We start from the raw sequence: 24,746 nt of genomic DNA on the forward strand, positions 1-24,746 counted from the left end.
CTTTATGTTTGTAGTTTAAAGCAGTTTCTTAACCTTGATTACTGCCTCTAAATTGTGTTTTCCACTGGATCCAAATAATCAGCTGATGAACAATCCTTTATTGAGTTTACCTGTTAAAATCCTTTAGCCCCCTATGAAGCCTAAATCCATCATTATGTAAATACAGCAGTTTATTAGACACATCATACCACCACTTACTTTATTAAGTGCATTTAAACAGCGAAAGCTCTAGAATATGCAGAACAGTGTTAACATGCAGTAAAATATGTAAGAACGCATATTGTTTTCTAACAGTAAATGTAATGTGGAGTAACATGTTTAGGTTGTAAAGTGACATTTACATGGATGTAACTAATAATAAACAGAATACAGAAAAAATGTATTATTTGTGATTAAATGTAATTCCACAAATGTTGTTCTAAGACACTTGTCACGTCCTGGTCTTGTCTCATGTCTCTGTGTTATTCCCACGTGACCTGTGCCCCTCTGTGTCTCCTGTCAGTAGTTTTCCACCACGTGTTTCTAATTTGTAGCTCCGCCCCCTAGCCCCAGGTGTTTCCACTTCCCTTGTGTTATATAAAGCCTTCCTTTGTCTCTTGTCCTTGGTCGGTCTTTGTACCTTCCCCTGTTGTTTCGTCTCTCTCTGTACTTCATAGTTTATCTCAGTGTTTCATAGCCTCGGTTCTTCACGTCTTAGTTTCTGTGTTTATTCCTTGTTCATGTTTCTAGTTTCTTGTTTATTTCCGTCTCCCTTAGCTCCTTGTAGATACCCCTGCTTTGTGTTTATTAGTTTATTTCCTTGCATTTATTTCCCTAGCCCTGTTAGTTTATTTCTAGTATCTCTTGTTTGTTTAGGTTTATGTTATTTTGTTTCACTGTTTATTTTGGTTATAGGTTTTTGGTTTATCTTTGTTACGTGTTTACTTGTTCCTTGTTTCTTTGTTATTTATTTAATAAATTATTTATTTATTTCGCCCTACCTGCACTTGCGTCCGTCTCCTCGTCTCCCTGCCTGGGTCATTCATGACAACACTATTGGGTGGGCTTTGGCTCAGATTAGCAAATATGTCCCTCCCCAATATTAAACCCGCTCTTACACCCCTTGGTGCTGTGTATTATATTTTTAAGATACCCAATTCTGGATTACTCCCCCCGCTAATGAAAACGGTTTTGAGATTGCTGTCCAGATCTAGAAGATTGTATTATTCAAAGTGGTTCTGGGCATGCTGACACACAGCATTCTCACATGCCTTAAGATTTATTAGGTATGCAAAACAGATATGCTGCTGCTTGTTATAAGGATGCTCTCTCCCTTTAGTTAGGCTGTTTTATTCAAATCTGCCGGAGTCATTAGCCACACTGATAATGTTGCATATTGTCTGTTCTTTCGAAAATCCAGTAAAAACAAATTCCATCTTTCTGTCCTCCACCTGTCCGGCCCGATACTGATGGATGTCCGAACCTCAGGTTCTCCCGTCACCTGTCCGGACAGACTGATGGAAGTTTTTGGAAGTCAGACTTCCTCGTCACCCACCACAGATCAGTTGCTCACCGCTTAGTTTAGGCCACCTCCCTCAGACGTGTTGCTAACTCTCTATTTGCTAAGTGCGGACCACGCCTTATAGAAGTAGAAAAGGAAGAAAAAGGGGAGGGAACTCAGGGAAATTTGGGCTGGAGTTCTGAACTGCGTGCTGAAGAAGCGTGCAGTTATATCCCCCCCTTTTTATTTAATGAGAAGTGGAAGAGTAGAAAAAAGGGGGTTGTTGGGGAGGAGGTGGGTTGCGAAGTTTTCGTCACGAGAGATAGTTAGTTAGGGGAGGTATTTATAGGACGGTTGATTGATACGGGGTGGAGTTAGAACGTAGAGTTCGGGCGTGGTCCTTCTCCCAAACTTTTGTTATTACATAACATCATTTACAGATTACATCAAAGTTTAAATGAACTCCAACTAGAATTTTTTTACTGCTTTCATTGCTGGCGTGGCTGTTCACCTGAATATATTAGATCCATGTGGATTTTTTAATTAATTTATAAGTTCTCTGACCAGAGGAGGATGGGTCTCCCTTTACATATGATCCTAAATAGTACATAAAAGGTACATGTGAGCCTCGCTTCCTCCCAAGGTTTCGTTCTGAGAGTTTTTTTCTTGCCTCTGCCTCACTGGGGGTTCTGTATCGTATGTTCAGTGTTTTGTCTAAATCTCTGCCCTGCTACCACAAAGCTGATTTGTGACAACATAAGATGTAAAAAGCACTGTATAAATAAATTTGATTTGATTTGTCAATTTTTACAAATGCAGCATTGCAGACGTCATGTTCCAGTTTTATGCTCATGCATGGTTAGTGATCATACTGGGGTGGATTCCTGTTCAGGTATGGAACAGATTGACTAGTGTGAAACTTTCTTCTTGGAACCTTTCAAGCTCTACATATAGGGGTTCACAGACGCAACACTTGTCTATGGCAGGATGTGGTTGTCACATATGCATTAGCGAACGCTGTGTATAGCAGAAGCATGTGAACTGAAACTGTGAAACTGCAGTGCAAATGTATTTGCTGCTGGAGTGGAAAAGGTTGTTGGTGCATGCAAATACACACCAATTATCCAGTGTGCAGTTAGGAAATGAAATGTGAGATGTGTAGTTGTCTGAATTTCTCCATGTTAGTGCTAATTTTGTGTTTAACTGAGCTGTCTAGGATACTGTCCCCTTTACCTCTATGTCTTTTGATGAGTCTTTGGCAATTAAAAAATGCAAATGAAAAATGATTTATGCAAATTAGTGAAAAAAGAAAGGGAATTAATCTGTTAAAGAAGGTGGTGAGGGTGGTGGGGCAGCTTATCTCTTTCACAGCACACAGAACAGAGTTCAGCCAGAGCGCGGCTAAAAAATATAATCATATAAAAACTCAGTGAAGTTAAATAAACTGTGATGTGTACAAGGACCTGTAAAGGTAATCAAATATTGTCAAATATAAAGGATAGGTTGAGGTTTTGGTGTGTTGTTACCATTATTTGAAAGTGAAACTAATGTCAGATAGTCAGTAGCTTTATCTGGTCTAGTGTTAAAGACACTGAACAGCTGGTGTGAATAGATAATTCTGATAAGTGTTGTTGTACTTGCAAAGACCATCACACAATTTAAACAGCCTCTCACAAGATTTGTCGTTGCATTCAATTAATAAATAGCAATTGCTTGGGTTGCCTGTCCTGTTGCAACAGGTCTGAAGAGCATGATTGCAGTGTGTGAGAGTGGAGATGCTGGCTGTTGATGTGAGTGCATCCCTGTATTTCCAGCACTTAGTTAAATCCAGGGGGTGACCTTTTTTTGGCCAGACAGTCACTGTGCTCTTTACCTGTACGTCTTTTGAGGAGGCTTGGACAATAAAAAAGGTCTGCCTGGCCAAAAAAGTCACTACCTGAATTGAACTAGATTTAACTGGAGTAAATACGCAAGATCCCCCATTGGATCATTACAGCATGAGTGATTGGGTTTCAGTTGGCAACAAATTATTTAAGAATGGCTGATGCAGTGAGTAGCCTCTCATTTGTTATAAATATTTGTCAAAAGACATCATTGCTTAGATCATGCCCCAAAAATCTGACCCAACCCGGCCCGAGCCCGTGCACGTTCTGCCTGACCCATAAACTGTCATTATGAGCCGGACCCAACCCGACCTGTTCTCTGTCATTATGAGCCCGAGCCCGACCCATAAACTGGCTGTTTTCGGGCCGCTTGAATTAGCAAAATCTGTTCAGAATAATGTTAATTAACACTAAAACACTGAAGGAGCACAGACCTATTATTTAATAAAAATGTTTTTTTAAAAACAGCTGCACACAGCGCTGCATGTCCAACACAGACAAGTGGAGGATCTCATTCTAACATTCTAACTGGTGCAACTTTTTTAAACAGTTTAATTTGTAACTTACAAGGTTATAATAGTTTTGAAATTTTCCTTATAGTTTAATTTAATTTTGTTTTGACTTTTTCTGCTCCAATTCAGTTCGTTTTTAGAGTGGGTTCGCTAATTTTTATTAGTTTTTACATATATAAGAGAGCTCAATCTGAGAAACACATAACAAACTCAAAAACTCAGTAAACTCTACACTTCTTACTAATTTTCGCCAAAATGATTAACTCTGAGTGAGTAAGAGAGAGAGAGAGAAAAAGAGAGAGAGGTAAAAATAATTTATCAGTTCATTCTTCCGCGTGGGGTGTTCAGGTGTATGAGCTACTCACAGGTATTAATAGCTGCGTGGTGTTTATTCCACTGTATCTCCTGTTTCACTACAGAACACATGCTTTTATCTCCATCAAGCTCATATTCTAATACCATTCTGCAGATTCCTCAGGGTTTTCTATTTTACTTTCAGTTTTAGTTCTTTCGTTAATTTTTGTAAATGATAATAATTGGTTACTTAGCTATATTGTGATTTCCTCGCCAGAGCTTTATATAAAATAAAAATATAATAAAAAAAACAGATGCCTTCATCTCAGACTATTTTCTGGAGCTTCTGGTCGGGTCGGGTTCGGGCAGAGAATCTAAGCTCTAAAAGACATCCCGAAAGGCGAGTGTAGGGATGCACCCATCATGCCTACTGCCTACCACTCACCTCTGTGGGGGCAGTGCTATGATCTGGGTTTGCTGCAGTTGGTCAGGTCTAAGTTCAGCAACAGTATGTGCTGAAAGAATGAAGATCAGGTTATTGCATCAATGGATTTTTTTCTTCCCTGATGGCACGGGCATATTCCAAGATAACAGTGCCAGGATTCATGAGGCTGTAATTGTGAGTGCAGGGTTCAGGGAGCATGATTATACATGGATTGGCCACCACAAAGTTCAGTAACAGCCACAAAATGAGCACAACTCACTTTTTTGCAGATTTTATTTAAAACACATGTCCATCAAACACCTGAACAAAAAATTACAAGACTAAAAGCACAAAACCGAAAGCTGTTCGCTTGCTTAATATCTTGTAAAATGACTACACAACTCAAAGAAATTTGAATACAAGCAAGAGCAGCAGCTATTACTAACTGTTAAAAATACTTACATTTTAAAAAAGTATATTAAGAGGTTTCAAGTAGAAGCACCAAAGCTGCACAGCTGTCTAAGAATGGTTTCTATCAATGATATAGCTAGGTTCATATTAAATGGTAGAATGGTGGATTTGGTCCAGTTAATGGAGTAATCTGAAATTTTGGAGAATTTTTCAATTATTTGTATAGTTTGAGAAATTGAAGAGAGTGGGTTTTGTAGGAACAATAGAATATCGTCTGCATACAGGCTGATTTTGTGTTCTGTGGTGTTGGTCCGGATCCCTCTGATATTTGGGCTTTGTCGTAAAGCTGCTGCTAGTGGTTCTATGAAAATTGAGAATAGGAGGGGGGAGAGGGGGCATCCTTGCCTGGTACCTCTGTGCAAAGTGAAATTCTGTGATATTAGTCCATTAGTATTGACTATCAATGATATAGCTAGCCAGCACAGACACTGAAACATTAGCTGGCATAACATTATTAGCATTTAACATTCTCCTCCATCTTACTGTATTAGCTACAGTTTAAGAGGATTTGTTGAACTTTATGTGTCTCAGAGCAAGATCATTCTAGCCTTTATCCTCCTAGCAGTGGTAGAATATAAGGTACAGTTCTAGCTAGTGGGTTTAAACTGGAAAGAGAAATTGAAAAGCAAATCAAACAAGCAAACAAACAAACAAAGCATTTCAAAAATAATAGAATGCTGACAGTAATAGATGAATGAATTATTGCAGGGTCCTTTTTTGAGCATCTGTAGATTTCAGCTTTCATCTGCCCTGGCACCTTCCCGCAATGGTATGCCTTCATCTTGCACAGCAGTCTGTTTGTGTGTCTGTTAAAATATCAGTGTGATTGTTAGAATGTACAGTTTTCACCACTGCAGATTAACACATGCACTGGTTGGAGTACTAACCTGTTGCTTGCTGGCTTTGTGTATTACACGACATTTATAAATCATTATTATAATCGAGACAAAGAAGAGACAACCAAACCCGACCACCTGGAACACAAGACAACATCAGTGCAGTGTTGAATAGCCAAACAATTTCATGACTTTACACAACTTTAGATGTTGATGTTAAATTACTATATACACTGCTCAAAAAAATAAAGGGAACATTTAAATAACACAATGTGACTCCAAGTCAATGAAACTTCTCTGAAATCAACCTGTCCTTTCTGGCTGATGTTTTGGTCACTTTTGCATTTTGTCAGTTCTCTCACCATAGAGGTAGCATGAGGCGGTGTCTACAACCCACAGAAGCTGCTCAGGTAGGGCAGCTCATCCAGGATGGCACATCAATGCGAGCTGTGGCAAGAAGGTTTGCTGTGTCTGTCAGCACAGTGTCCAGAGCATGGAGCAGATACCAGGAGACATGGAGGGGGCTGTAGAAGGGTAACAACCCAGCAGCAGGACCGCTACCTCTGCATTTTTGCAAGGAGGAACAGGAGGAGCGGTGCAAGAGCCCTGCAAAATGACCTCCAGCAGGCCACAAATGTGCATGTTTCTGCTCAAACTGTCAGAAACAGACTCCATGAGGGTGGTACGAGGGCCCAACGTCCATAAGTGGGGCTTGTGCTTACTGCCCAACATCGTACGGGGATTGGCATTTGCCAGAGAACAAAACAACTAGAATGCATAGACAACAGTAGTTGTAGTTGATCAAGTCCCATTAATGTCAATGGACCAGTCTATTGAATTGTTAACAGTTCAGTTCTTATGAAGGCAGATTCTAATGTTTTTGTAAATGGAACAAATCCCAAATAAGAAAGCAAATGTAAATGTCAGAATTTTCATTAAATTTATAAAGGTGCTTTTAAAAAATGATTTCCATTAAAATTATTCATTAATACTGTTAATGTTAATGCTATTTGTTAATGTTAAATGTGTATGCATGGAGCACCTTTTCTGTATTTTGTCTAGGACTCAAATTCACTAAATCCACACCTGGTTCTAGAATATGCACTAACATTTCACATCACAATCATATTTCAACATCATACGATTATTTGACTAGCAGCTTACCTTGGAATATTTATATGATGTCTCTGCACGTTGCTGTGCATAAGTCAGGTTTCGTTGTTTGTGACACCATTCCCATGGTGGATGTGGATTGCTGTCAGCATATCCTTCCTTTAACTCTGTACACAAACAAGCCACAAATCTTCCATCACTGAAGAACAGGATTATCCAAACGACAGTCGGAATGCAACACTTCAAGAAGAATCTACAATTCCGAGGTCCTTCAGCTTCATCACTCTTCTCAGCTTCATCACTCTCCTCGTCTTCAGTTTCCTCAATCGGGCTGGATTTCTGTCCTTGTCTTTCTTCAGGAGTTTTCTGACCTTTATTTTCAACATCAGATTTCTGACTTGCAAAATCCTCTTTATACAGCTCACACATAATGCAATATGTGACCGTTAACGTGATGAAGGCAGGAATGAACAGGTAGAAGACAAAAAACACCCATCTAAGGACTTCTTCACAAGGGCACATGAAGTCCTTCTCAACAAACTCAGCCGCAACAACAAGACCAACCAAGATTAAGATTAAAAATCCATTCTTCTTGTTAATCTTCGGGGACAGTTTCTGAAGCATCTGTGGCATTCCCATTTCTGATTCACGCTGTGTGTAGAACACTACCTGATAATAGAGAAATCTGAACTTCCTGAGTCTCTGAGTGCAGAGCTTTTGGCATCATCACAAATGGTGAACATCAAGTTACGCACCACCAACCACAAAGAGCTGAATTCTGCACCTTCAGTAAGATATGACGTAAACAGGAAGCTGTTGAGAACCACACTGGTAATGTTAAGGTGAAGGGGAATATGTTAAATGCAACATACAGCTCTGAAACAAATGAAGAGACCACTTCAGTTTCTGTATCCATTTCTCTGATTTTGCTATTTATAGGTAAATGTTTGAGAAAATTAACATTGTTGTTTTAATCTATGAACTACAATTATGAAACTACGACAACATTTCTCCAAAATTCCAAATAAAATTATTGTCATTTAGAGCATTTATTTGCAGAAAATGAGAAATGGCTGAAATAACAAAAAAGATGCAGAGCTTTCTTGTTGCAGACCTTAAATGATGCAAAGAAAACAAGTTCATATTCATAAAGTTTGAAGAGTTCAGAAATCAATATTTGGTGGAATAACCATGGTTTTTAATCACATTTTTCATGCATCTTGGCATGTTCTCCTCCACCAGTCTTACACAAACTTTTGGATATCTTTATGCCGCTTCTGGCGCAAAAATTCAAGCAGTTCAGCTTGGTTTGATGGCTTCTGATCATCCATATTCCTCTTGATTATATTCCAGAGGTTTTCAATTTGGTAAAATCAAAGAAACTCATTTCCCAGATCTGCACTGTAAAACCCGATAAGTTGACTAAACTCAAAACTTTTGTTGTAACCGATTACTGTATGGGCCAGACAAGGATGAGACTTGTGCGGATACAAGTTAAAGGCTTTATTAAAAGAACCAGTAGGAATAAAGATGAGCAGATACAATACCAGTGATATATAACGTAGGGAAACCATACCATAAACGAGAGACAGTGCAGAGTTCATACACAGGCAAGGGGGTATCACAGAGCAGGTAGTAATCCAAAAACGATAAACAGTCCAGGTCATACACGGAAATCCAATACACAGGCGTAGGCAAAAATCAAAGTTGGAAAAACACGAAAACAAGATCATACACGGAATAACAACAGAGAGCAAGAGAAACGCTTTGTAATGCAGGAGGAACCAAACAATTACTCGGCAAGGTACGTGGACGAGCCCTCCCCCTCCACTGCCGCGGGCAGCACATCAGCCGGTGCAACGTCAGCAAGTGGACCCGAGACCATAGGGTTGAGGAGAGACACATGGAAAGAATTGGGGAGGTAATTTCAGTTTGTAAGCTCTTCTTGACATCAATACTCTGCGATGACGCCGGGGATTTCCCCTACGCCTCCCTACTCTTCGAGCTCTCAGAAGACACCAGCGAGAGGCGTCTGAAGCAGCAGTGGACGCCTCGGCCCGAACTCGGCTGGTGTGAGTGACTTCTGCTGCTGCTGCGTCTTCCCGGAGAAGGAGGACGAGCTCGGCGTCTCTCCGCCCGGCCTGAGGTCCGACTCCGCCCCGCCTCTCCAGCGGGACTCTTTGACGCCCGGGCTGAGGTCCGGGGGGAGAACAGCCACGATGGGAGCGAGGCCGACCCGGAGGGGGAGCCACCTGCCCCGGCGCTACCAAGAGCCGCCGCTGATCCTGCCCCGGAGCTGCCGAGAGCCGCCGCTACTCCTTCCCCGGCGCTGCCGAGAGCCGCCGCGACTCCTGTCCCGTCGCCACGAGCTGTCACTCAGACTCCTGACCCGGCGCCTCGAAGAGCTGCCGTTCAGCTTGCCCCGGCGCTGCCAAGAGCCGCCGCTCCACCTGTCCCGGCGCCACGAAGAGCCGCCGCTCAGCAATCCCCGGCGCTACCAAGAGGTGTCGCCATGGTTTCCTTTTAATTTATCAGGTCTTGCTGCAGGGTGGTGGTAATGTGAGTAACTAAGTTAACCCTTTGATCCCTAGGCTGTTTTGGTGTGTTTTTTCTTTGTTTTTGTCAGTTCCAGTGTTGCCAACTTAGCGACTTTGTCGCCATATTTAACGACTTTTCAGACCCTCTAGCGACTTTTTTTGTAAAAAAGCGACTAGCGACAAATCTAGCGACTTTTTATCGTGTTATTGGAGACTTTTGGCGACTCTGAGATGAACACGGGCTCTTCAGTTACTGTCCTCCGCGCTGCAGCGGGCGCTGCCGTGAGTCCCGCCCCACACCACTCACAGTGCAGACCCACACTCAGAGCACACACACACCGCTCCACCAACACACTGTAAATGAATCGCACGTGCCCACAGCCGCCGCTGACTGACCCCGCTCTGTATTTACAGAGCAGAAGTATAAATATTAATGTGTCTTCAGTGTGGCACGAACAGAAATCCCTTAATTTAACTCACACAGTCTCAGTCATTCACTCACCTCATTCACCACTCAGCCTGTCACTCACCTCCTCCACAGTGTCTGCCTCTTTATAAAAAGCTAAATATCTATTGAACCATTGAACAAGTTGTCTATGATAGGTTTAAAAATAAAGAAAACTTAAGAAAACGTAAAAAAATAAAAATAAAATAAAACAAAGCTACATACAAAGCTAAAAAAAAATAATAAATAAAAAAAGGCTAAATATCTATTGAACTATTGAACAATTTGTCTATGATATGTTTAAAAATAAAGAATAAAATAAAATAAAAATAAAACAAACAAAAAAAAATAAAAAATAAAAAACATAGAATAACAGTTCCAGCTGCTCTTTTAATAACATTTAAGAACATGGCAAAAAACTAATTTATGTAATTCACGTAAAAATGAAGTTAATGTAAAAAAAAGTGACGTCCTATTTGTAACATTTCTAACATATTTATTGTGTTTTTACTCACTTTTTTCTCTCACACAACCCTAATCCTTTACAGCTTCAAAAACATGTATTATGCAAATTAGGCGATGACGTCATTTAGCGACTTCTGGCGACTTTTAGGACAGCCAATAGCTACTTTCCTTACTGAGGAGTTGGCAACACTGGTCAGTTCCTCTTTCAGGTCTTTTCAGGTAACACAGGAATTATATCAGACAGACACGTGCTCTGATCTCTTTTACTCCAGAAGCCATACAGCTGCTCAAAAATTTTATAATTTAAAATGTAAAAGGAAGCAGAATTGTTATATTTTCCTGGAACTGGCCATGTTTTGGTCAAAATTTTACCAAGCGCCATTTTTTTTTTTTTTACTTATTTTTGAATGTATAGACTTTAAATATATTCACACCTAAGATAGCTTTTCAGAAATGGTTAGACTAAAGTGTATATGAGTTGAAAGCATAAGAATATTGATGACAGTTCATTACATGGCTTATTACTTTGACAAAATACATGGAGAGCATCAGGCGGACTTATTTTTCTTGATAATCACACCTCTAGGATACATGTAGATTATTAAAAACCTGACACTCAGAGCAGCCTATGCAGTATTTTGATCAGGACACACAAATACAACTATATAAAAAAATTTAAACTTTTTAGTCTAAATAAAAAAAATGTTTAGTGCAAAATAACTACTTAGTAAAAATGTGCAAGTAAAATTATATAAAACTTTATAAAGTAGTGCGCAGCATACCTAGCTTGAGTGCAGGTAGTTTCACACTTTTTCTGTGGACACTTTTGAGTCATTTACTGATATTATTTGGTTTGAAACATCATATAAATATGTTTGAAGCACTAAAGGTAAATAATATTGGTTGGGGAAGGTGATCTATCACATTTTTAGGTGTTTCTCAATGGGTTTCTTGTAGATGCTTTATCGCACTGGGTCATCACTATTTTTCCGCCCTTTCTAACCATATATGGATTATGTTGATGTGTGAAGGGATTCCTGAGTAATTAAGCTGAGAACACAAGGTGCGATTTTGGACGGAAAATACATCTGTAGGGTTCTAAGGGTTAAGTAAAACTAAGCTAAATAAGCAAAACTGTAATTCAAGCCAAATGAGCACTGGATGTTAATTTACACAGATTTCTCTCATGAAAACTATTTATTTGGGTGAGTAAAGCACTCCCGTTTATTTACAGTAACCTTAGATTTCCAGATTTCCACTAAGGCTGGATACAGCAGGATTATCATTAGTGGCTAACCGCTAGCACATGTAGCACGTAAATGCCGCCCAACAGCGCTACACTGACGAACCCTGCGTGTTCCAGTAAGACAGGCCGATATTAATTAGCGGCTTGTTCCACATAGCTTGTGTTAACACAGTAAACGCACAGGCTATAGGCCTCTGAACTGCGAAAGAGCTAGTGCTTAGCGGGGTTAGCAGCTAATGCTAATACTCCTGCAGACTCGGTGCTGGAGAACTAAACTGAAACTCCTGTATAAGTGACTTTACTGCTTCTTACAACCTGACTTAAAATTCATACATGAGGAGCTTTGGATTATAAGGCGCGCTGACAATTTTTGGGAAAAAAAAAATATTTGAAGTGTGCCTTATAGTGCGAAAAATGTGGTATTTATAGAAACAGGAGAATTTATAAACATTAAGTCGAAAATCAACTAATAGTTCTTGCTAGAGTGATTAGTGATTGGGTGGCTATGCCTTGATTCAGAGACTAGGGGGCGATCAAAGCTTTATCCTCATATAGATAAAGCTATATTCAGGTAAGAAACCAACAAAATATGGTTTTATATTGTCAGAAATGTGGTTGGAAAGCCATATTATGTCGACAACATTAACTTAAATGGTAAATACAGGTTAACTCAGTAAATTAATAAGTGTTTCTGGAAATTCCGAAACAGCTGATTGAACTGGTGTGTAATGGCCATAACTAGCAGTGAAAAGAAAAGATATATAACAAAAGAAAATACATATACCAAATGTGGAAAAAAAAATCACTGTAGTTTTGTGGTTAGTGTGTGTTTATAGTCTTCAATAATTGATTTTTGTGTACGTTCAGGAGTTTGCTGATATTTTATAGCGCTTCTGTTCATATGAAATGTGTGTGATTGGTTAGATAATAGTGGCCAGTTCTAGTCTAAGCAATTTATCTGTTAATTTTTTTTATTATTATTTATACATATTTGTTAAAAACTCCTTAATGTATTGTTCATATTTGTTAGAAACACTGTTAGACACAATGTGAGAATATATTTTCAAAACAAAAAAGTGTAAGCATATACAGTGGAAAATTAAGGGTTCTGTATTCCATTTTAATATATTTCTCCTGATTTCTTATACAGTGAGTCCAAGAAGTATTTGATCCCTTGCTGATTTTCTTTGTTTGCCCACTAATAAAGACACTATCCTTCTGCACTTTTAATGGTAGATATATTCTAACATGGAGAGACAGAATATCAAGACAAAAATCCAGAATATAATTTTAAAGAATATATTTTAATTAATTTGTATTTCAATGAGGAAAATAAGTATTTGATCCCTCTTGCCAAACACACTCAATACTTAGTGGCAAAGCCTTTGTTTGCAAGCACAGCGGTGAGACGTTTGTTGTAGTTAACCACAAGTTTAGCACACACACCAGGGGGAATTTTGGCCCACTCTTCTTTGCAGATCCTCTCTAAATCATGAAGGTTGGTGGGCTGTCGCTTGGCAACTCTGACCTTCAGCTCCCTCCATAGATTTTCGATCGGATTGAGGTCTGGCGACTGGCTGGGCCACTCCATGACCTTAATGTGATTTTTCTTGAGCCAATCCTTTGCTGTATGTTTAGGGTCGTTATCATGTTGGAAGACCCAACCACGGCCCATTTTCAGATCCCTGGCAGAGGGGAGGAGGTTGTCCCTCAGGATTGTGCGGTACATGGCTCCATCCATCTTCCCAGTGATGCGGTGAAGTAGCCCTGTACCCTTGGCAGAGAAACACCCCCAAAACATTATGCTTCCACCTCCATGCTTGACGGTGGGCACAGTGTTCTTGGGGTCATAGGCAGCATTTTTCTTCCTCCACACATGGCGGGTGGAGTTGAGGCCAAAAAGTTCAATTTTGGTCTCGTCTGACCACAAAACCTTCTCCCAATAACTTGGTTCATCTTTCAAATGATCATTGGCATACTTGAGGCGCGCCTCCACATGTGCTCTCTTCAGCAGGGGTACCTTTCGGGCACTGCAGGATGTGAATCCATTGTTGCGCAAAGTGTTGCCAATTGTTTCCTTGCAAACTGTGGTCCCAGCTGCCTTCAGGTCATTTGCTAACTCCTGCCGAGTGGTTGCAGGACGATTTCTGACCGTTCTCAGCATCATTGCCACCCCATGAGGCGAAATCTTCTTTGGAGCACCGGGCCGAGGTCTGTTGATTGTCATGTTATACTCTTTAAACTTTCTGATAATTGCACCAATAATTGTTACTTTCACATCCAACACCTTACTAATCTTTTTGTAGCCCATTCCAGCTTTGTGAAGGTCAACAATTCTGACTCTGAGGTCCTGTGACAGCTCTTTGGTTTTACCCATGTTGGAGACTTGAAATCTGTGTGATCTGTCCGATTCTGTGGACAGGTGTTTTTCACACAAGTGATTAGTGAGAACAGGTGGCTTCAGGTCAGGTAACAAGTTGATTGGGAGTGTCTAACTGGTCTGTAAAAGCCAGAACTGCTAATGAATACTAAGGGATCAAATACTTATTTCACTCCATGAAATACAAATCAATTAATATATATTCCTTAGATTTCCTTTCTGGATTTTCTTTTTAATATTCTGTCTCTCCATGTAAGAATACATCTACCATTAAAAGTATAGAATGATCATGTCTTTATTAGTGGGCCAACGAAGAAAATCAGCAAGGGATCAAATACTTCTTGGACTCACTGTAGTGTTCTTGAGCTTTAGTTATTGCAGGCACATTGGAAGCTGGAAATTACTTGGAATATGTCTAAAAATTCTATTTTTCTAAAATAAAGAGAAAAAAGAGAAAAAATCTCATAGACAAATATGATCACAAATATGATTTTTAATGATTTTATTTAAAACACATGTCCATCAATTCATCCATGAACAGACCAGAATGTTTACTAAAATTACAAAAGTAACTGTTTGCTAGTGGTTTGCTTACAATGACTACACTACGAAACACTACAATATTCCAACACAAATTATTCTTAAATGTTAAAAGTACTTACATTTTAAAATGTTCATTAAAAAGTACATTAAGATAGATAGATAGATAGATAGATAGATAGATAGATAGATAGATAGATAGATAGATAGATAGATAGATAGATAGATAGATAGATAGATAGATAGATAGATACTTTATTTATCCCGAAGGAAATTTAGGCATTAGGTTTTAGAAGAAAAGCTACAAACCGTGGCACCGCTGTCTAAGAACAGTTTCTATCAATTAAAAAGCTAGCCAGCACAGACACTGAAATTATTCCACTTTCATTTTCAAGCATGGAATTAGCAGTTAAAATAGTCAAAGTCTTATTTTGTTAAAATAAAATGCTGACAGTAATGGATGGATTCATTCTTGCAGGGTCCTCTTTTTTGAGTCAGCAAATTCCTGCATGGGTATGTGTTCATATTCCTCTGCAGTTTGTTTGTGTGTCTGTTGAAATAACAGTGTGATGGTTAGAGTACAGTTTTCACCACTACAGATTAACACACGCACTGGTTGGGGTACTAACCTGTTGCTTGTAGGCTTTGCGTGTTACAAGACATTTATAAATCAGTATCACAGCCGAGACAAGGAAGAGACCACCAAACCCAACCACCTGAAACACAAGACAACATCAGAACATTAATTCACACAACTTTAGATGTGTATAAATATACACTCACCGGTCACTTTATTAGGTACACCTGTCCAACTGCTCATTAACGCATATGTTGAAACAGCCAATTACATGGCAACAACTCAATGCATTTAGGCATGTAGACATGGCCAAGTTCTGCTGCAGTTCAAACCGAGCATCAGAATGGGGAAGAAAGGTGATTTAAGGGATTTTGAACGAGGCATGGTTGTTGGTGTCAGACGGGCTGGTCAGAGTATTTCAGAAACTGCTGATCTACTGGAATTTTCACACACAACCATCTCTAGGGTTTACAAAGAATGATCCAAAAAAGAAAATATCGAGTGAGCAGTAGTTCTGTGGAATTAATCAGCTCAACATCTGCTGTCTGATTTAAATGTATGGCTGAGTACTCTGTCATGGTGGGGCAAAAATACAAAGCAGGGTCAAAAACAAGTTTAAAAATACAGGCAGGAAAATAAGTTGTACAAGGATAAACTGTCAATACTCAGCAAAGGACAGGTAGAACTGAGCCCCTTAAATAGGGCCTATCACAGCCGATTAGAATTCCGGTGATCTGCTTCCTGGAAGTGTCATGTGCTGTGTCATGTGATCGGGATTGGGTGTGATGTCAGTGTGTGGTGCATCGTGGGCAATGTAGTCCAGAGACTGAAGAGCTGAGTGTGGAAGATATAGGAGTGCTTTCAGCACCAGGTGTGACAATATGGATTAGATCTGATTCTGCAGCCTTTGATTTCAGACCTTAAAAAGCTTGAAAGTAGTAGGAATATATTTACATATATCCAGTGGAAATAATTTGGCAATGCATGCCATTCTCTTGTTACTCCAGTGGGCAATTTTTCTGCCGTTTGTGACCATCTATAACAGAGTTGTACTGCATGAAAAGACAAGTTTTTAAATGAACTGTGAAACCCACAACTTAACACTGTGTATGGTGTCAAAAGATATTCATCATTGAACGCATTGCAGTTTTGCATGTTTGAAACAATGTTTCATTTGATATCATGCATGATGATCTCGGAGGAGTGGCTGAGTATGAGCTCAAGTAGTTATTCAGGTATTAAAAGGAGAATTTTATCTCAAACCTTGATCTACTTTCACAGATTTGACTATAGATACCTGGTGTGTAAAAAAAAAACAACAAATGTGAATTTTTAGCACAGTGGAAACTAAAGGACTAAATTCAGTTCCAATTCTGTGCCTTGCTAAAAACATTCCATTACTCTTTGGACATACGTACCACCTAAGAATTGAAACTGGAATCTTTTGCTTCTCTTGTGGCAAACAATAAAACCATAATTTGCTTTTTACAGTGTCGTACCCCAATTGAAGTTCAATACTGAAGCATAATTTTCTGATGCACTACCTTTTGTGTATAAGAAATATTGGTCCTCTTTTATACTCATGGAGTACAAGGTTTGAGGCAAAGCACATTAAACAAACTGAAAAATGTTCTACAAAATCATGTTAAACTTGCAACCTAGAAAGTGTGTGCAGATGATTTGTTTTGTCTTTCAGATTATAATTGTGGTAAAGAGCTGGCCAAAGAGATAGAAATTCCAGTAAGTAAAGGAATCTATTTTACAAAATGGTTTCAGAATGATGGCACATAATACATGGTTGTAACCAGGTACTAATAAATAGGTATTGTTCTAACTAAAATAATATTTTATTGAGCATTACCATGCTTTAAGAGTTTCTAAAGGGGAAAGTTACTAGCAGTTTTATAAGCCGTTCAATCTTCCATGCGCTTATGGACCAGAGCATGCCATGTATGTGGTGCAGTTTCATTGTTTGTTTTGTTTTGTTTTTTTGTTTCTACATAAAAATCCAGTTAATAGATCAGATAAATGTTTTTTAGTATGTGTTTTTTTTTATGAAAGCCCTTTATGTTTCATTCATAGGATGTCATTGATGTTGGGTGAGTGTAATTCCACAGTTTTTGTTTTTTTACTACCAGATTTAATACATCATGACTAACAAACCGTTAAACTAACTCTAGTCATTGAAAATTATATAAACACTGTAAAAAGGTACAAATAACAGTGACAGTATTTTTAATTGAACTCTAGAGAAGATCTTATCGGAGTTTCTCTTTTAACACTACCAGAGTTACTAGACCAACACTGAAATAGAGTTATATTTCTAACACTGTTGACTGTGTTAAATTAACTGTAGCCCAGTGAGAATTATATAAACACTATATATTAACACTTACAGATTTGATTGAACACTGGTCTTTTGCCCAGGATCACAAAATCACAAAATTCACACCTGGTTCTAGAATATGCAAGCATACCTTGGAATATTTATATGATGTCTCTGCACGTTGCTGTGCATAAGTCAGGTTTCGTTGTTTGTGACACCATTCCCATGGTGGATGTGGATTGCTGTCAGCATATCCTTCCTTTAACTCTGTACACAAACAAGCCACAAATCTTCCATCACTGAAGAACAGGATTATCCAAACGACAGTCGGAATGCTACACTTCAAGAAGAATCTCCAATTCCAAGGTACTTCAGCTTCATCACTCTCCTCGTCTTCATTTCTCCTCTCATCTTCATTACTCTCCTTGTCTTTATTACTCTCCTTGACTTCAGTACTCCCTTCATCTTCAGTTTCCTCAATCTGGCTGGACTTCTGTCTTCGTCTTTCTTCAGGAGTTTTCTGATCTTTATTTTCAACATCAGATTTCTGATTTGCAAAATCCTGTTTATACAGCTCACACATAATGCAATATGTGACCGTTAACGTGATGAAGGCAGGGATGAACAGGTAAAATACGAAAAACACCCATCTAAGGGCTTCTTCACAAGGGCACATGAAGTCCTTCTCAACAAACTCAGCCGCAACAACAAGACCAACTAAGATTACGATTAAAAATCCATTCTTCTTGTTAATCTTCGGGGTCAGTTTCTGAAGCATCTGTGGCATTCCCATTTCTGGTTTCACGCTGTGTGTAGAACACTACCTGATAATAGAGAAATCTAAACCTTCTGAGTCTCTGAGTTCACCAACCACAAAGAGAAGAACTCAGTAAGATATAAGGAAACAGAAACCTTATATATTTGGTTTCTGTTTCTGTGGACCAACTCAACTGGTTTATGTGCATACCAATGATCTACTGTGTAGCTGTGAAATGATCTGATTTCCCCATGGTATCACTGATTGTGTGCATAACTGGGCTCTCTAAGATACTGTTCTTTTTACCTGTACATCCTATGATAAGGCTTAAGCAATAAAAACTATACATGAGAAATGAGCCATGCAAAAAGAAAAAACAACAAGTGAATAAAGGAAAAAGATTAACTGTGAGCTTCATGAAAGGAAACTCACTATCTTAAAGACATAGTGTTTTGGAAAAAAAAAAAACATTTTTCCACACCCACAAAATCCTTTAGTCAGAAGCATTTAAATTTCTCTTTCTCACCACTCAAGTCCTCACTAAGATTCTGGGGTGATCAGTCCATTGTTCTGAGACCACGCTCTTCTTCTTTGCTTGCAGGATCAAAGGGAAATATGTTTTCAAAACTACAGTACCACTAAATTCGGCCAGAACAACTGCCCAAGGCCTGGTAGAGCACTGTTGTAATGCCACTATTATATAACGTGTAGACTACTAATATATATATATATATATATATATATATATATGTACTGTATATGGGTGGTTGACATGACATGGCCTTTTTTTGGTCCAGTGTGTCAAATATATGTACATTATTAAAGAATAAGTCATTGATATTGTTCAGAAAGTGTTGTTTTATATGAATTTACAGAGCATTCATGAGATTAACGTTTAATTTTTTTCACAATTTTCAGTCAAAAGAGGAAAAGCTCATATGGCGTGACTGTCCCGATCACATTTCACAAAAGTTTGAATAAAAACAAGCAAATAAATGTATTTTGTGTTTAATCAATTATATATTAATAACCAAGATGTCTTGTGAGTCTGCTTGGGTAAATGTTCGGCCACCATTACCTCATTTATGCCCATTTTTTCACAGACATGCAAATATGCAAATCATGTGTTTTTAGCAACCCTATCAATAATCAATAATTATTTCCTCCAAAAAATGAGAAAAGTAGATGAAAAAGTGGTGGGATGATATGCGTATTCTCAATGAAAGGTTGCTCAAACTGTTTATTTGTTGAAATAATAGCCTTCTCACAGCAATCACTGAAACAGAATACTTGATCAGGAACTTGGGACTTTCCACACCATAGGAACACTAAGACCAATGGCAAACTATGATTATGTAAGGGCTGGTGGCCGACCGAGGCACCCTCCGGGCCAACAGAGGGCGCGCCAGGCCAGCGCCGAGGGTTAATTTGCTAATTGCCAACACCTGCTTTCAACACCTTATAAGCAGGGCCAATCAGCCACTCAGCGTTGGATCTTTGAAGCTCGTGAGAGCGAATCTATGCCGGTTTTCCGAGCGAGCACCGGCTCTTAATATTTATCTCTTTCCCTTTCGAGTTTGGTGGAGCTGTGAAGAGGAGTGAGCTCCACGGCCGCCATCTAACGTTACCTCTCTAGTCTGGTGGAGCAGAGCAGTGTGCTCTCCTCCGCCGTCACTCTCTCTTTGTGTCTTTGTGTGTGTCTGTGGGTGTAGCAGAGGCGAGGCACGCGGTATGCTCACCTCTCTTTCCCTCGCTGTTTCTCCCTTCTCTGGTGAAACAGCATTTAATCCATAAGCACCTTAGTTCAGTTTTGTTTTCGTTGGAAGCCCCTTTTGTTTAGTTAATCCTTAACCTCGTCTCATAAGAGGTAGCCGCTTCCAGGCAAGCCTTAGTTTACGTTTTCTCCCCCTCTCTTTCACTCACGCTCGGCGCGAGGTTTGTTTTCACTCTCGTTTTCACTCTCCGCCCGTTTTCGTTGCTCCGCCCCTTTCGGTGGAGGCCCTTTAAAGAGCGATTAAAGCAACCGTATCCCAATCCGCTCGCTGGTGCAGCGGTTAGAGCACTGGGCTGCGACCGCGACAGCCTGGGTTCGATCCCCGTGTGGAGCGGGGTTTAATAAGGACTTATATATATAATTTTATATATATATTTATAATTATATATATATATATATATATATATAATATTATTATATAATGTAATATTATTATATAATATTATATATCCTATTAATATATATATATATTGTTTTTGCAAAGATTTTTCTTCTTCTTCTTATTATTATTATTATAGAGTGTGGGCAACTACGTCATGGCGCGTTGCATGCTGGGTAGCGGCCGCCATGTTTTAGGACACTCTATCAAAACATAAATGGACCGTGCGAAGAGCAAGTGCAAGATACCTTACCGCGATAAGCTAAACAAAGAAGCAAAGGAACGCTACCTTGAGAAAATTGAGGGAATTAATGGGCTTGATCCGTACGAACATCATGAGTGGACAGGTGATTTTAACGAGCTACCACAAATTACTATTCCTGACGTGTTTAGCTACCTTGTTTGTGGCGTGAGCGCCTACACATTCGAGCAGTTCAGGAATTATAAATCTCTCGAAGCTCATCTTCAGTTTACCAATGGATGGGTGCAGGACCTGCAGATTTTCAGAGTCAATGACCAAAAAACCGTCGTTCTCACAAAGGTAGGTGAACAGTACACACACACACAATCACACACACACATGCACATACCTACACACACATACATACATACATACATACACACATATACACACACACACACATACATACATACACACTGCGCTGTGCAGCTTGACGTGTGAAGTTAGCACGCTAGCTATGCATACATTGATTATGATTGTTCACTCGGGTTTAGCTAGATAGTAATGCCAGCAACAAGCCAACAGTCCTAAACCATGCAAGTTACATATGATTTGATTAAACCTTACCTGTGTGGAAATGTCGTGAGCACACAAACATGTGTCGGGAAATACTGCTGAAGGTTATGTTTTTGCGTCTTGCAGCAGCCACCCATGCTATGCGGCGTCTCTTTGTTAGCTCTGCGAGCTGTGATCCTCCGTGTTGCTTCCAAGCTGGGAAGCTGAAAAAACGCACTCCATTTGAAATACGTTTCCCCCTCCGGTCGTGGGAGCGATTGTGGCACTTGATAACGCAACAAGCATTCACCATTTCACTTAGTAAACAAAACCGCCAAACAAACACCCGTCAAACCGTCTCTGCCGAAGCTTCCGTGTCCTAAAATCCCACAATGCACTGCGTTGTTTATGTCTGCTGACGTCACGTTCCCATTCTCTATTCTTTTTCTCCTGTAAAAACAGTTGTGCAGCCTAAACCGTAAGTCATAGAGAAATGAAACTTGGTAGGTAGATGTAGGATCAGTGCATCTCGGTGGACAACAAAAATGGCACCGATTGGTCAAGTGGTGGCGCTATAAACAAGGAAATTCATTTTTCACAATTTTCTCAATAACTCAAAAACCATAAGACCTACATTCAAAATTCTTTTTTTGATGGATTCCTTGGGTCAATACCAACAACTTTCCAATTTGGACCATGCACTTCCGTCTATATAGATTTTTTGCTAATTTGCATAATATGCAAAACCTACTTTTGCAAACTAGTCCTAGGAATTTTGACCAATCCTGGCATGTTTGGTATCAAAACACTCGTGAGAGCATGCGCTTCAATATTCATTAAGAAAAAGTTGAAATATGTAAACAATATGGCCGCCATATGCAAATTAGTCCTTCCGGATATATGCCCCATTCACTTCAAGAGGTAAATTTGGAGCACTGTTTCTCAGCAACCGTGCAACCTAGCAAGTTGAAACTTTGCATGCAGAATCTATCATACAGCCTCTAAAGGATGTTCAAAGGGCAACTTAATCAATCAACATGGCTGAACACCATCAGCCAATCAGCATTCAGCAGACATTTTGGCAGGCTGAATGTTGCCCAATCTGGATGATATTTGGCAGTTATGTTCAGGTGGAGACACTGTAGTGACCTGCAAAGTGCTGAAACAATCCGCCCACTGGGGGGCGCTGTTCCAAAAAAACGAGTATATGTCAATCATGCTGTACTATTTTGACATCTAATTGTTTTTGCCATATTTAGTACAGTGGCTCTGACAAATTTCTCAATACAACTATGTTTAAAAAGTGCTTTGTTCATTCATAATTGCTAATTGTTTGAAAATAGCTATATTGAAACTACTCTCTGGATATTTGGCCTATCACCTCCATTTCAGTCTTGCTGCACACTGTAGAGTCTCTAGGTAAATGTTCATTAAAAACATTTGTGAAAATTTCACATACAATACTCTCCAGGCATCAAGCAATCTGTGCGTCCTTGGAATTTCTAACCTAAATTGCTGTAACTCTGCAGTATTTGCTGTAATCTCACAATGTTAAAGACCTCTGTACAATATCACTCTGATGAAGCGCCATTTAATACAGAACTAGATTAAGAATAACTTGACATTACATGTCATATCAGAACATTCACTCCTTTGTGCCTCTTCTCAACACTAATAACAGGTGAAAGACTTTTGATCATTTCTAAATGTGACAGAATGTCTCCAATTGTGTTAGACCTTGTTACACATCACCATCCTATGCTCTAGTAGGCACCATTGTGCTAGTTGGTGCTTGATGAAGCGCCATTTAATTCAGAACTAGATTTATAATAACTTCGTAATTACATGTCATATCAGAACATTCACTCCTTTGTGTTAATTTAAACTTGTTTGGTCAAACATTTCAGCTTGTTCTGCAAAGGTTCAAAGGTCAATCTGAATACCACTTTGTGAACATTCTGGTTGAAGCCACCTGATCAATACCAATAACATGTAGACACCTTTTGACTAGTTCTAACTCACTTAATGAATATCCTACAAAGTTCACTAGATTTACATGTGAATTTAAGCACTGATCAGGTTGAAAGGCCTCTGCTCAACATTAATAACAGGTGAAAAACTTGATAATTTCTAAATGTGACAGGGCATCTCCAATCATATTAGACCTTCTTACACATCACCATTCAATGCTCCAGTAGGCACCATTGTGCAAGTTGGTGCTTGAACCCGATGATTGCCGCTTGCGGCTATATTTATTATTATTATTATTATTATTATTATTATTATTATTATTATTATTATTATTATTATTATTATTATTTTCCTTTTTTCTTGGGTTTACCTGCTTTGAGATCCACTGCTCTGCACTTGGGTTCTAAAAACCTTCTGGGCTGATGAGCTACTGCTCCCAACCCATTACAGATTAATGAAATATGTTAACATTGTTTGTTTATTTCAAATACAAATTGCAACAGCATCACTTTAGTGTAACATGTATTGAAACATTTATTTGTAAACATTTTAAATTGTACTTTAGGGCAAGTATTTTAATAATGGTATAACATTTTAGTACAACATTTGCAACAAAATGTACATTACAGTCAAGTACTGTAAATGTAATTAGAATATAGGCAAGTATACAGTAATGAGGTAGGCACCAGAACAAAGTGCTTGGTTCTGTTGATCAACAATCAGTCAGACATTGTATTGTAGTAACTTAGAACATAAAGTTAACATTTAGGGTAGAGGCCTGAGGTCCCACTGTCATACAGCATCTCTTGACTCAGCTGAACTTCTTTAAAAAAATAAAATAAAATAAAAATTGTCTCTTGTACTCCTATATTCATTTGTTGGTCCTTTCATTCCTTTCCTTTATATTCACTTTTACCCTCTTTTCTACTTTATATGGTGTACCTTGAAGCACTTAATGGTAACAGTAATGGCCAGTAGGGATCTCCTTCCGTGGTTCAGCGGCTTTGTGCCAAACCCTTAATGAGAGATTGTGCCACTACTCGTGTGAAGGTGAGCAGATCAATAGTCCCTCCCATAACATCTCTATAAAAATGATGGCTATTCACAAGTGGCTATAATGGCTATTCACTCACTGTTGAGAGACCATGCAAAAATGGGCCACCACTTCTTGGACCTGATTGTGATGCTATACCTTAAAGGCCTGCTGGCCATGAAGATCAACACCTCCCATATGCTCAATGTATTGCTTGATGCATTGTGGTTGTCTGACTTGGTCAAAAGCATGTCGCTCTTTGTTCTATCGTTTACCACCTCAGACTGTGCCATACATGCCATACACTTGCTTCTCTGGTGGCTAGAGAACCTGTCCATTCTGGAATTCAGAGGACCTTTAAGTGTCTTTAGACTTGTTTTTCTGGCATCTAGGATATCTTGGAGGTCTCTCAGACTGGGCAGTCTGGTTACATGAGGATGCTGGAGGCTCTTTGGTCTTATCTATTGGGTGGCTATCTTGGCCCAACAGTAAACAGTGGTGAAGAAGAGGTTGGCTCTTGTAGTTGCCTGGAACATCTTGTAGAGGCTCTGTACTCTCCATTTTCGA

At 39.2% G+C, this 24,746-nt stretch overlaps 3 protein-coding genes across 11 annotated transcripts in view; 1 reads left to right on the forward strand and 2 right to left on the reverse strand.

Moving 5' to 3' along the window:
* rpl35 (ribosomal protein L35) overlaps nt 1-24,746 on the forward strand; it is a 657,733-nt gene that overhangs the window by 233,755 nt on the left and 399,232 nt on the right. The gene's annotated exons all lie outside the window — the stretch shown is intronic.
* On the reverse strand, nt 5,151-7,694 carry LOC103027631 (uncharacterized). Its single transcript, XM_022676451.2, has 3 exons — nt 7,065-7,694; nt 5,952-6,038; nt 5,151-5,870 (listed from the first exon to the last, which is right to left on the reverse strand). The coding sequence occupies exons 1-3, from the start codon at nt 7,650-7,652 to the stop codon at nt 5,799-5,801; spliced, it is 747 nt and encodes a 248-aa protein (XP_022532172.2). The 5' UTR covers nt 7,653-7,694; the 3' UTR covers nt 5,151-5,798.
* Nucleotides 14,562-20,232, reverse strand: LOC125782386 (uncharacterized). 2 transcript variants are annotated; one of them, XR_007425035.1, is made up of 3 exons: nt 20,026-20,232; nt 15,256-15,342; nt 14,562-15,176 (listed from the first exon to the last, which is right to left on the reverse strand). XR_007425035.1 is itself a non-coding variant. In XM_049466267.1 (3 exons), the coding sequence occupies exons 1-3, from the start codon at nt 18,320-18,322 to the stop codon at nt 15,093-15,095; spliced, it is 813 nt and encodes a 270-aa protein (XP_049322224.1). In that variant the 5' UTR covers nt 18,323-18,411; the 3' UTR covers nt 14,562-15,092. The 2 variants fall into 2 exon arrangements, 1 of the variants encoding a protein (XP_049322224.1); XM_049466267.1 differs by lacking the exon at nt 20,026-20,232 and adding an exon at nt 17,681-18,411.

This window comes from Astyanax mexicanus, chromosome 17 (assembly GCF_023375975.1).
Source record: "Astyanax mexicanus isolate ESR-SI-001 chromosome 17, AstMex3_surface, whole genome shotgun sequence".
Lineage (NCBI taxonomy): Eukaryota > Metazoa > Chordata > Actinopteri > Characiformes > Acestrorhamphidae > Astyanax > Astyanax mexicanus.

What these genes read in the sequence shown, in the direction of transcription:
- LOC103027631 (XM_022676451.2), bottom strand. Translation starts at nt 7,652, where the DNA reads ATGGGAATGCCACAGATGCTTCAGAAACTGTCCCCGAAGATTAACAAG. An exon ending in CATCATATAAATATTCCAAG is followed by an intron (nt 6,039 to 7,064) that starts GTAAGCTGCTAG and finishes CTTGTGTTCCAG; the next exon opens with GTGGTCGGGTTTGGTTGTCT. An exon ending in ACAAAGCCAGCAAGCAACAG is followed by an intron (nt 5,871 to 5,951) that starts GTTAGTACTCCA and finishes ATATTTTAACAG; the next exon opens with ACACACAAACAGACTGCTGT.
- LOC125782386 (XM_049466267.1), bottom strand. Translation starts at nt 18,322, where the DNA reads ATGGGAATGCCACAGATGCTTCAGAAACTGACCCCGAAGATTAACAAG. An exon ending in CATCATATAAATATTCCAAG is followed by an intron (nt 15,343 to 17,680) that starts GTATGCTTGCAT and finishes CTTGTGTTTCAG; the next exon opens with GTGGTTGGGTTTGGTGGTCT. An exon ending in GCAAAGCCTACAAGCAACAG is followed by an intron (nt 15,177 to 15,255) that starts GTTAGTACCCCA and finishes TTATTTCAACAG; the next exon opens with ACACACAAACAAACTGCAGA.